The sequence below is a fragment of the Parambassis ranga genome, chromosome 16 (assembly GCF_900634625.1).
Source record: "Parambassis ranga chromosome 16, fParRan2.1, whole genome shotgun sequence".
In the NCBI taxonomy this organism is placed as follows: domain Eukaryota; kingdom Metazoa; phylum Chordata; class Actinopteri; family Ambassidae; genus Parambassis; species Parambassis ranga.
In genome coordinates, this window is record NC_041036.1 from 15,733,219 (window position 1) to 15,746,321 (window position 13,103).

The window sequence follows — 13,103 nt, forward strand, 5'->3', positions numbered from 1 at the left end:
AAGTTCTTTAAAATAAGAGGATGTCTGTTATCAATTGCTATTACCTTTATAAAATGGCAAAATGTTGGGCTGATATTTAACATTTCCAAGCAATTCTGCTCGACTAATTAGGGCAGGAAACCTCAAAGCTTCAAATAAATATTTCATCGGTGAGGAGAAATACTGTCATTAGAAATAAAAATTCAGGTCATCAAAAATTACAGAGCAGAAGGCCGCTGGCTGTCAGCATGAAGGTTCTCAGACAGTTCTCAGAACAAGTTTACAAATTTGTTAGCTTGTTTTTTTTCTTTCTGCCTTGTATGAAACATAGATTTTAATGGCTGAATATAATTTCACTTGTCAGTGTTCAAACACCTAACAATAACTTTCCTTTGTCACCTGTACCTTAGCTTACAGGACACTTTAGATTACACAGATGATATGTGTTTCTATAGTGTCATCTTTTATGAAACTGATCCAATGAAAATTACAACTAGAACCTATTAAGATACCAGTCTGTGAAAATAACACAACTCAATAACATGGCTTCCATCTTCTACCGCTTATCCGGGGCCGGGTCGCGGGGGCAGCAGTCTAAGCAGGGACACCCAAACTTCCCTCTCACCAGACACTTCCTCCAGCTCCTCTGGGGGAATCCCGAGGCGTTCCCAGGCCAGCCGAGAGACATAGTCTCTCCACCGCGTCCTGGGTCTTCCCCGGGGCCTCCTCCCAGTGGGACATGCCCGGAACACCTCCCCAGGGAGGCGTCCAGGAGGCATCCGAACCAGATGCCCGAGCCACCTCAGCTGGCTCCTCTCGATGTGGAGGAGCAGCGGCTCTACTCCGAGCTCCTCTCGGGTGACTGAGCTTCTCACCCTATCTCTAAGGGAGCGCATCAATAACATGGCTTCATTACTTACCATTGAGTCTAGTAACTGTTATCTGCGTGTTTAGACTCTGGTCTTTAAAACTCAAGTGGAGAAATGGAAATCTTTAAATTGCTGTAATCAGCTTCTACTTTATTATTCAGAGCAAAACACAATAACCTCATTATGGAAGCAAGGAGGAGCTGAAATTAGACTGGCGCTTAATAAAAGCGGCTAAAAAGTAGCTGAAATCTTGCAACTGTCAACTACAGTTGCATTCAGTTATTCAGGCATTTGTTTAATAAGCATCTGGGTTTTAACTTTAGGATTCAGTTTACTCTGTTACAGAGGTAGATTTATGCTCAAACTGTACTCCACAGAGTAGAAAGTTAAAGAAAGGACAGAAAAACTGAGTGGGTTTCGCTTAGGCCACAGAATGCACTAGAATTGGTTTGGTTTAATGCATATAACACCATCATCGTAGAGTCCACCACACTCTGACTTCATAGCTGAATTTAGAGACGGAGATGTTGTTAATTTGCACATCCAGTTAACAACATACGAACTACATTTTAGGGATGCAGTGTCAAAATCTCCAACATCAGCGACATACCTTCTCAGCAGGAGAGTGAACATCACACTGTGAGGAGGAAGACAGCATGGTGAAGGCTTCTGCTGAGTGGGAACACTTTATATTGAAGACGAGGCAGAGGCAGAGTACCGAATATGAAGTTTGAAACTTGCTTAGTACAATACACATGAAAGATCAGCATGCTCAAAGAAGTCCATTATTGTATTGTGTAATGGCGTCAAAACAGGTGGGCGTCTGTTGTCCAGTCCCAGTGATTAGGCTGTTTAAACTGTAATGTCACACATTATAAAGTATACAAACAATGCAAACAAACTTGTGATATCTCTCTGGTTTGCATGCTGATAACACTGCCAAAGAACATTGAATTTGTCGCAGAGGATTTCCTGTTTGCATAACCAGCTGTCATGAAGTCTGTCACCTAGCAAGGAGCTGTGGATAGTAAAAGTCATATTTCTGGAGACTGTATTTCAAAATCCATGCAATGAATCTTGAGATTAGTTGGACTGGATCCAATGGATGAATCCTTCCGTACAGGGGAAAGAACAGAAGACTGCCTTTCTTGGCCATATTTGAAGGAGCCTTTGAAATAGGCCAGCATTGTCACACCGCTGTGACACTATCGGTCTTCAAATGCAGCCTTTGAAGGATGCAGCTGGTTTGTTGAGACAGTTTATATCTCTCATAAAGGCGTGCATCACTGCCACATGCAGGATATATTCTTCTTCTCTGCCAGATGGGAAGCCAGTTTGGACTAGAAAAGTTGTGCCTCTTTAGTGTAATAAATAATAAATAACAACAGGGGTATTTGACAGTGTTATGAGTCTTCTGGGAGATCTATTCACCAATATAGGAAATGAGCAGCTCTGATGATTTGTAGATTGCTTGCAGTGTGAACACAAAGTGCAATACTTAAATAAATTACATAGCTATGCAGGGTATTACTTCTAAATCCAAAGACACTCTTTTGGAGCTTTTCATTATCTGTTGACCTGTTCTTTCTCCTCAAAAACATATTTTATTTATTAAAAGCATTATTACTTGATTTAACCTCACTAGACACAATGAAGTGTCTAATTGTTTCACTCACATGACAGCATGTTGGAAGCATGTCACATTCAGTCTAAATCTAGCATCCTTGGTTTGTGCTGATCCTGTATAGCTTAGTATCTGGGTTTGTTGGTGAAGCATTTCACTGGCCTGCACACTGCTCTGACCCTCCAAGTATTTCAGAATGGGGTGGAGCACCAACTGCAAGCCAAGCCTTATCATCCAACATCAGTGGCTGACCTCACTTAATACTTCTACTGCAGACTGGGAGCAAATCCCTGCAGCCAGCTTCTGTAGTCCTGTGGAAGAATGTCTGTTATAGCAGCATATGGAATAGTGTGTCAAGGTGAGTTGAGAGTTAATCTTGTCTGTTCACCACCTGCGAAAGTGAGGTCTTGTTGCTCAACTCCTTCTTGACCACACTTCAGCAACTTTCTATTCAATAGGTGTTTTTCGGTCACAGGACCTCAAGGCTGCTGCAAGGTACTCTGTTTAGGTGTTAACTGATGTGCAAACTCAGTTTTCAGTGAGACACACAGCTTTCGCATTGCATTCAGCTATAAGCCATATATTTATGTCCCAGATCCACACGCTCCAAAGTCTCACAGAAGTCCTTTTTTATATGCAGTTATCAGCCGCCGGGGGATCAGAAGATGTAAAAGAAGGTACGGATGTTTAGGTCTGTGATATATATCAGCACAGCATATCAGAAGTAGATGCCTTTGAAACCAACCAGCAGCCTCAATCTCATCCTGTGACTCCCCGCCTGCTCCACAGAGGGAGAATCCCTGTGGTGAAGTGCCACATCTTCCCTCCTCTTCTTTCCTGTGAATCCATCTCTCTGTCCCTCGCAGTATTTGCTCCTTTTTCTTCATCCTGCCCTTCTCTCCACCTGTATCCTAAACTTTCCCCCCCATCTATCACTCTCTTTATCTCTGTCTCCTTGCTCCTTGTGTCTGTATTGATTTTGTGGTAATGCACGCTCCATGCTTCTCGCCCTTTTTTGATAGAGGGAGTGAGATGGAGTTTCAGGCTGCCAAATGAAATCAAAGTCTTTTTTCCCCCCTTCCCTCAATGTTCCCTCGCTCCAGCGAAACAAGCGCAAACTCCATCGGCTTTGAGCTTGTGTGTGTGAAATGAGCTCTCTGTGCTCTGATTGTCAACCCATCTCTGTGCCCTCTCTCTTGTTCTTTGCTCTTCATCACTCTTTTTCCTGTCGCCTCCCAAATTCACTTCAGTCTGACTTTTTTGTGTGTGTGACACTGACAAAAATTAACATTATTTCAACAGCAGTTTACCTCACAGGTGTGTTTGCATTCTCTGTGGTGTTCCTTCTTTTTGACATGTTGTCATACCAAAATATTTGGTATAAAAGATATCTTTCATAACACTACAGAGCACAACTGCCACAATATAATGAAGTATAATGAGCCTGCAAATAATTGATGTGTGTCACACTCTTAATAATTAAAAACAAGAATACGCAACAAGAGTTAAGTCTATGAAAAGTGTTGCTATGGATATGATCCTTCCTGTTAATCTGGGTCATCCCTTACATTTGCAGCACAGAAGGCAGAGCAGCCTAGATTCCTTCCTTTCTCCACTAACTTTTTTTTTTCCTCATGAGATCCTGAGGTGCTTCCAGGCCAAACTGACTACATGACACAATTATGCTCAGCTGTTGTATCAACAGTCTGTTCTTCCCCCAAGGAAGATTTGGATGTTTTTGGCTTCCCGTGTCAGGAAATGGTTGGAAGAAAATCTGTTGTGTAAAATGTGGTGGGATGGAACCTTTGTGATGTACACAACTTATCAAAGTATATAACGACATTGTGAGAAGGGCAAAGCATCCACTGAAGCTGTAAATGGGGAGGATGGATAAGGAAAATGTGCGCTGCACAAAGTAATGAATCATTGAGCTTAGAAACCCAAAAGTGTCTCATGATCGGAAGGATTAGCGGCAAGTTTTTCATGTTTTTTATGTTGGTGGATTGCATGCATTGCAAGCAGGGTAATCTGTTGATAGTGGGATCTGGGACAAGAAGGATTTTTCTAATTTTGGAACTAGGTTTTTTTATGAAATAAATCTGAGGGTATGAGCAATGCTTGTTTTTAAAGCTTAGAGTTAGATTTTTTTTTCTGATATCTAACATCTTAAAAGTTTAGAACCACACTTGTGCCTCTTCTTTTGCAGCACCACAAATACAGGTGTTTCTATGTGTACGCTGATTGCTGTGAACTATCGTTGTTTAGCTACAAGTGCATAGCTGGAGGTCTGGAAGCTGGAAGCAAGATGGATCTCGTGTTCTTATGAATCTTGTGAAAATCAGGACCCTTTCAGTCTGTGACTATGGATAGATGCCTGGGATCCTTAAAGTATCTCAACACACACTCAACATTAAACAACAAGTCCACTATTACTGTTTGAAAAAGCATTAGTTTCCTCTTCAGACACCAAAAGCTCCTTCAAACAGTACTATTACTAAACTATCCCTGTACCCAAATCACACACATTACTCTACTCTAACCGCTCCGTTTGACTGAGCCTCCCCTGAAACTGTCCCCTGAGGAGGCCCATAAATGTCAGTCATTTGTTGAACTGCAGTAGATGGTTTGTTAAAAGAAAATGAAGGCGTAAGTATTGACTTAAATGTTTTTTTATTGTCCCTAGGGGTGAACACTATGTGAATTTGATTTTGCTTTACCTTGACAGACCTTGAGACTCACTTATTAATATATATTCCTTTATATTTATAGTTTTATTTCTGAAATTGACAACTGTAAAGTGCTACCCATAGTTTTATTGCACCCCCTCCCCTAAATGTCATGAGTAAGAAATCTAAATCTAAAGAGCTGTTACTTGGCAGTGCCATTTCCATTGTACAGCATGCGGAAATCATTTATATTTTGTACAGATAACAGTGCAAAAGAGTAAATCTTTGATCTAACATGTCCTTATCTCTGCTCCTCTCTCAGGGCGATGGCTTGCAGCTGGAGTACGAGATGAAACTGACCAATGGGCAGTCTTTCTGGACGCAGCATTTCTCTGCAGACGAGTTCGGTAAGAGTGATTAGACAGAAAGAGAGATATTATGGAATGAATTGCTGATGGCACAAGCCAACACCACTTAGCACGGCCAATAAAGCACACTGAACTGAACAAATTACAATTATGTAGAGATGGCTGAATGAATTAATGATGATAGATGAACTGAGAGGAAGGGATGAAAAGAAGAAAAAGCCCACGTATCTTCTAAATGAATTATTCCTACATCTCCAATGCCCCCCCCCCCCAATGCTCTCTCTTGCACGCTACTCCACTGTAACTCCCATCTCTCTTTTTCTCTGCTAATCCAATATCCACATCGAGTACTGGCCTCTCTGGACTTTTTATCTCCTTCTTTTTCTGTTTCCTGCCCTCATCCCTTGTCCCCTCATCTTAACATTTTGTGAATCTCATTGATTCCTTGACTTCCTTCTTCCTCATCTATTATTCTATTCTGTTCCTCACCCTTGATCTTTCTCTTCTTCTCTTACTCACTATTCACAGGAATCTTGGAGACGGACATCACGTTCCTGGTCATATTCTCAATGGTGTTCCTCCTCTCCTGCTACTTTGCCTGTAAGTACTGTCGTCTCGGCTTACTTTCATGTCTCTCCAAGAATGACTTTCAAAGCCCACTACAATCATTAAGTGCTTTTTTCTTCTATCTATTATAGAATCGACATGTTTTCTTGATGGGGTAGGAGTAGGTTCTTGTGTTTCCTCAGATAAGTAAAGGTGGAGCTATTTTCTCTCAAGGCTGTGTGTTTCTCAGAGCAGCAGCACAGAGGCAGGAGTGAGAAGATGGTGAGAGCAGGACTCAGTTTTCATGTAAAGGTGAATGGTTGAGTGGAGAATGTAGCAGTAGGTACCTTAAGGTTACTGAAGCGAGTTTGTCATGAAGGTCACAGCTGAAATTACCACAAAGCTGCTGAGAACAAGAGCTCTAAGGAAAGACCTTCCATTAACTGAAAAATGTTCTGTCTTTATTTGTGCCAGCTTTTTCTGAAACTAGTAGTTAATTAAATCACTTAAATTACCCTTAGCTACACCTTTAACTCTGGTATAGTGTTCTCCAGGCTCACAAACCATTAAAGTGTGGCCAAACATTAAAAGAAATGGACTTGTGCTATGCATTCCTATTTGTGTACGCTACTGTTTAAAAAAACAGACACTGCGATGACTGGTCAACCTGTTACAGCTGCATTCCCAAAATATTCAAAATCTTAAAAGACTCTTGGGGAAAGCAGCCACCATTAGAGTATCGAGGAATCATAGGAGCAGCACTCTGCTGGCCAAGTCTGTGGAGGCAGCTGTGAGCATGTGAATGTTTATGACCTTACCGCCCTCTATAAATCCCTCCCTGGTTTGTTTGCTCGTTTTGGTAGTAAAATAGCCTGTTTAAACACACATTAAGAATATTTCTTCTCAGATTAGGTGGAGATAATAGAGAAGATGAATCAGCCCTTATCTAGAGATGGGCGGCACAAGATGGATGCATACTAATGATGGCTCCCCCCTCATTCATCTAGCCCATTCCCTTGTTCTTGTTTTTTCTTTTTCTTCTGTCTGTCTCTCTCTCTGTACCTCTCTCACTCTCCTGCGCCATCTGTTAGCATATCTCCATTCTTTTTATCTCTATCACCCACACACACACACACACCTATTACCTCTATCTTGCTCTTTTTTTCCCCTGCAGACAATCTGAAGGGAAGACAGCTTCTTCACACAACCTACAAAATGTTTATGACGGCAGCAGGTGTGGAGGGTGAGTGCTTCTGTCCTGAACACACACACACATATCAGAACACACACAAAAGATAACAATAAGCCTCCCGCAAGGCTGCAGCATCTCATACCTTAATCCCCACTTCAGGAACAGAGATATTATCGCTCTTATTAGCCTTTGAATAGGAACTATTGCAAACAGTTGTGCTGTGCTATAGTGTTCAATGGAGCATGCGGTTACTGAGCACCACACACACACACACACACACTTTCTCATTGTGTCTTCTCCTCTTTCTTCTCCCACCTTATCTCCCTTTCTTCCTTCTCGTTTGCTTGTCCCCTCTGTAAATCCCTTCTCGATTCTCCTGCCACCCCCTAAATTCTCTTTCCCCCTCTCCTCCCTCTTCTCTCAGTCTTTTATCAATTTCTCTTCTTTTCTGTCTCGCTTCTCTTCTCCCCTCATTATCACACCCCCATCTCCTCTGTACTGTGTCTTTTCTCTCCCTCCTCTTTAATGCCTGCTCACTTGTCACTTTTCTCTCTTTTTTTTCTTCTCCCTTCTTCCTTTCTTCACTTATTTTCCCATTTCTCTCCTACCTGCATCTTTTCCACTTGGCAGTGCTCAGCCTGTTGTTCCATTGTGTCTACTGGGGCCTTTATGCCAGAGATGGGGTTGGCAATGGCAGCCTGAAAATACTTGGTGAGTTCTTCTCCTGCATCGGTCACTGCCTGAATGACTGACACTACCTCTGCACTGGAAAACCACTCAGTGCCCGAGCAGAATGAATGAGTGGATGATGGATGTGTGAAGAAATGTTAATAGCCGGTTTGAACCATGCATGATTTTCATGATTTTGTTTGACTCTGTGTGTGTGAGTGTGAGTGCATGTGAGAGAGAGAGATACATGTGACCTGATTTTTATCGTTCCCCTCTGATATTACAGTTTTGGAAATCACAACCTAATTACCCCTTCTGTCTTCTCTTCCCTCATTTCTCCCGCTCTGTCCATCTCCAGGGAAATTACTGTTCTCTGTCAGTTTCTTGGTGTTCCTCCTGATGCTCATATTACTGGGCAAAGGGTTCACTGTTACCAGGTGGGGATTGTTACACTTCTTTATATATATGTGTGTATTAATTCTATTTGTCATGCCAACCTGTCATTTCTTTGCATGTATATTTATTCTGTCACTGTCAGTTCTGGCTGTCATAGTTGTGGTGTTATGTTATGACATAATTCTCTGTCAGTCAAAACAGTCAGTGAGGGTGCTGTCTCTGATAGTGTAGATGAACACCTGATGTGTCTGCAGGATGTGATACATGAGTGGTGCTGTGGTGTGAGCTTCTTCAGGTTTTTGGTTTGCTCTCTTTGTTTTCTGGCAAGGTGTGGTGGATTTGCTTGGGACAGACTGCACAGTAGATTTTATACAAGTGGAACTGGAACATCAGTATGAATCTATCTTACACCTGGACAAATGCCCCACTCTTTCATTGGTTTGCCAGTTTTCCAATTCCAGTTTCAAACTGGCATGCCAGATCTGTCCTTGAATCATGGCAGAATTTCTGCCAAGTTAACAACTTTCTGAGTCAGTTCGAGTTAGAGAAAGGAGCCATACAGTTCCTAACAATCTACACATTATTTAGTGTGAGCATCGACCCTAGTTTGGGGTGAATTGAATCTGAACTGAACTTGTGTACCAAAAAACTGAGCTTGCACAATTTTTAAGCTGGCTCCAGGATTACATCTCCCTCTGGGATCAGAAAATTCTGTGATCTGCATACTTATCAAGCTCTCCTAAAACCATCAGTGAAGAAAGTTAGAGCTGCATCAAGCTTGTTTATCTGCAGTACCTGATTAGTTCACTGTTTAGATAAAATTGTCTGACTACTTTTTTTCTTATTAGTGCTAAGGGGTGTTTGAGATACTGCTACTGCTGCAAATGAGTTGATGTGTACCAGCATCTTTGTGCTGTATGGTGTAAAATAGTTGCTATGCGGCTAAGTCACTTCTTGATTTGTAAAGCAACAAAGACTCATTGTTTATCTTGTATTCCTTAGTGTGTCTGTCCCCTGTTTTCCTCAAACTTGTGTGCAAATTCTGACCTTCCTGGTTTATCCCCATTTGTCAGGGCAAGGATCAGTCACAGCGGCTCTGTTAAATTGAGCATCTACATGACAGTCTACACAATCACCTACGTCATCCTCTTCATCTATGAGGCAGAGGTACAGTACACCAACCACACTGCCGCACTGTAGTTAACAGGCTGCAGGTTTATTTTTAGTAACGATTAATCTGTTATGTTAAATGTAATTTTAGCCTTTATATATGTCTGTAATCAGAAAAATACATCCAGTGATGTCTTATAATAAACCTTGAGTTAACAATCAAATAGTTGCAAAATATTGACTTTCCCATGATCCTCTGTTGTAGCACACATAGATGGGGACCGTGTCATACCTGTTAACCATAACCACTTGTGCCTTTATTGAAAACGCATATTACAGAAGCCATTTCATGGGAATATTAATTTTAAAAAACAGTTTCAGCTTTAGTAAACACTGAAGATGAATTGACAATAAATTTGACAATACATAGCAATCACTGGACACACAAATAGAAACATTTGCTTCTGCTCCCTCTACTGCTATGAAAATTACTTTGTTTTGAATAGACAAAACAAACAGGCATCAGCTCGGGACTGACTTTGTTACATTTTACAGACAATGATTAGTCAGATAATTGCTAACAGTGTAATCAGAAGTTAAAAAACAATCTTTGGGGTAATCTTAATTTCACACTAATAACATCTGTACAGTGGTCCCTAAACAGCTACTGCTGTTCAGATGCTACAATCAGTGTATCAATACATGTTGAAGGCGATCTGCTACTGGTGTATAAACACCTCCAAGTTCCTCCACTTCAGGTGTGAAGCGTCTGAATAACACCCAAGTTGATTGAGTGCAAGATTTTGGACTTGACAGTGCTCGATCTGCACTGGTGTTATTGCTCTCTTCAGCTTTTTTAATAATCTCATAAATATTCATGGAGGAGCTGGGCCCACAGATCAGCGTGGGCTGTAATAGCTTTTTCTGTCAAGTCACTTATTACACTGATACATGGCTAATTATGAAAATGCAGCAAGTCAATTGTAAAGAAAAAAATGCACACAGAAATTCCTTGATGAGTTACAAATCCTGGTCCCTGACAGCAACAAGCAGGCAACTCTTAACTGCAAACAGAATCAAGGACACACACAGTGTTTATTACTGCATAAGGATCTTTACTATACAGCCTCCTGGGAGAGGAATGTTATACTTCTAATCAGCATATGTGAGATCTCCTCTCTCATTAGTTCTAGTCCTTCTCTGTGTTCTGTATGTGAAGACGGAAATAGTTTTTACCGGATATTTTGTTGAGCATCTGAGCTTATGAATTAATAAGACAGTCATGAATGTTAGAGTCACATGCTGTACTGTACGTCTGCACGGTTCCAGTACAGCCTGATGTGAAGATGCTACGTTTATGGCAGTGGATTACACTCTTTGACTACAGACTGATCCGGTGGGAATAGTGCAGTGGAAATATCTGTTCTATATTTAACATTGGAGCCTATAGCCACCCCTCGCACTGCAATATGTGGATCTGAAGCAGTATAATTCATCTGCCTGCCCTCTTACATGGGTCCTGCTATTAAAGAGCTCAAAACTCAGGAGGGCTCCTTCTAAAAATAAGTTAAACTAGGTTACAATTGGAACTGAAATGAAGACTTGGAAGAGTGTTCCTGGAGTCAGGAATCCACCGGCTCTGATTGGCTGTTTGGATCTCAAGAACCTCCACACCAAGTCGTCACAAGTCCTATGCATTATGTAGCAAGAGTAACCCTGTATGTCCCATGCTATCCAGTCGCTGGACTGTGAAATGCAATCTGGTGTCCGCAGATGCAAGTGCACGTGTCAAACACACATCCACAAAGTTGTGCGCACACACTGCAATGACCTAGTTGTGGAGAAGACGTGTCAATGTCAGACCCACAGAATGCTGCAAGCTGAGCTTTGGCTCGGTCATCACAGTGGATCAGCTGAACCATGAGTAGTCCGTCTTAGTAATTAGGGCACAGACAACAGATGCATCCTCTCTTTTTTGTGTTAAGTTTTGTGTGCATTCATTTTGACATCTTGTGTCCCTGTGCCAGTTCTTTGACCCAGGTGAAGTGCTGTACGCCTACGACAGCCCCGCAGGCTACGGACTCATGGGCCTGCAGCTGGTCGCCTACGTGTGGTTCTGCTATGCTGTGCTGGTGTCTCTGAAACACTACCCTGAGAAACAGCCCTTCTATGTACCCTTCTTCACCACATACACACTATGGTGAGACCTGCACCGCTCTGCCCCCTTTGCAGATAATAGCACCTGAGCTGCAGATTGCATGAGTAGAAAAACACACATTTCTCTGTTTGAGGTCTCTTCGATTTGAATAATTTATGCCGTTCTGTAAAAATGCGCACAAGATAGCTGCCCAGGAATGGAAAGTTGTTTATTTTACACTTCCTCGCTACCACATTGTGTGTCCAGGCTCTATGCTGTGCTCCTATGGTAGATAATTGCACTTGAGTGGATGATTTCTGTGGGAAAATATCTGTTTTTCTCAGCTGATCAGATTTCTATATGTATGAATTTTTATGCTCTCATATTATGTGTGTGCTAGATTCTAAACTTTCTGTACTGGAGCACGGCTTTTCCTTTTTTTACTACCCAGAAACTCTTATACAAACACATTTCTTTGCTTCTCTCACTCACTCTACTCATGTATAATTGGTTTCAAATAAAGGGTAGATAGGAAAGACAAATATTATCTGTTTCTCCCTCGCCAACACTATCTTTCATCTTTATCTCTCCCTGTGCTTTACATCACTGTTGTCTTAAATCTTTTCTTCCTCAGGTTTTTCGCAGTGCCTGTTATGGCTCTGATCGCCAACTTTGGGATTCCACGTTGGGCTCGGGAGAAGATCGTCAACGGCATTCAGCTTGGCATCCACCTCTACGCTCACATCGTCTTTCTTGTTCGTATCCTGCACTCACACACACCATCATGCTGACCCTTGCATTTCACATTATTCAAAAGTCATTATTGCTATTGTCAGTCATACATTATTCACTATCCTTGAGTCATAGCTGCCTCATGCTGATTGTCTCCTCCACACATCATTATCTAGCTCTGCCTCACCCTTGACACATTGTTCTTTACTAATGGGCCGTACTGCTCATCCAAATTTCCTTTCATACTGCTGCTCTCTGCATGTTGACTTGGGTCTCATATTTTCTATATGTACATTATTGGAAATATATACAGTATGTAAGAATTACCATATTTTTGTCCTTTTAGGTCATCACACGACCATCAGCAGCCAATAAAAACTTCCCATATCATGTCCGGACGTCCCAGATTGGTATCCTGCTGTCCAGTCCGAAAGCAGGCGAAGGCGGGGAGAGTTTCCCCCATCATGCCTATGGAAATAGCTCCTTCCTGGGAGATTCTCAGCCTAACTTTACTGAACTCTTCTCCATTCAGTCCGTGAGTGCATTTCATTTGTTTGTACACAGCTGGATAGATATCCTGGAGTGTAGAAGACTCATGAGCATTTATTCATAGTATTTTTATATATAAAAATGTAATTTTTGGTTGTAAGTTTTTTTATTTAAGTGAAAAGATGCACTTTTTTAAACCATTAGTAACAGATACAGAAGGCTCTGGTTATGTGAAGTGTCATTTATAGAAAGCCGAGCCTGTGAACCAGTTAACGCCTAAAGGTCTGGAAACCCGGCCAGTACACATGTAATTTAGCTTAACCCAT

General features: G+C 41.6%; 1 protein-coding gene across 1 annotated transcript in view; it reads left to right on the forward strand.

Moving 5' to 3' along the window:
* The window catches only part of tmem145 (transmembrane protein 145), a 31,492-nt gene that overhangs the window by 16,002 nt on the left and 2,387 nt on the right, over positions 1–13,103 (forward strand). Inside the window, exons 6-14 of the mRNA XM_028426372.1 lie at positions 5,461–5,545; positions 6,035–6,106; positions 7,227–7,295; positions 7,875–7,955; positions 8,272–8,350; positions 9,383–9,476; positions 11,447–11,619; positions 12,191–12,311; positions 12,635–12,823. Coding sequence (XP_028282173.1) covers positions 5,461–5,545; positions 6,035–6,106; positions 7,227–7,295; positions 7,875–7,955; positions 8,272–8,350; positions 9,383–9,476; positions 11,447–11,619; positions 12,191–12,311; positions 12,635–12,823 — 963 coding nt within the window. The remainder of the gene's footprint in view (positions 1–5,460; positions 5,546–6,034; positions 6,107–7,226; positions 7,296–7,874; positions 7,956–8,271; positions 8,351–9,382; positions 9,477–11,446; positions 11,620–12,190; positions 12,312–12,634; positions 12,824–13,103) is intronic.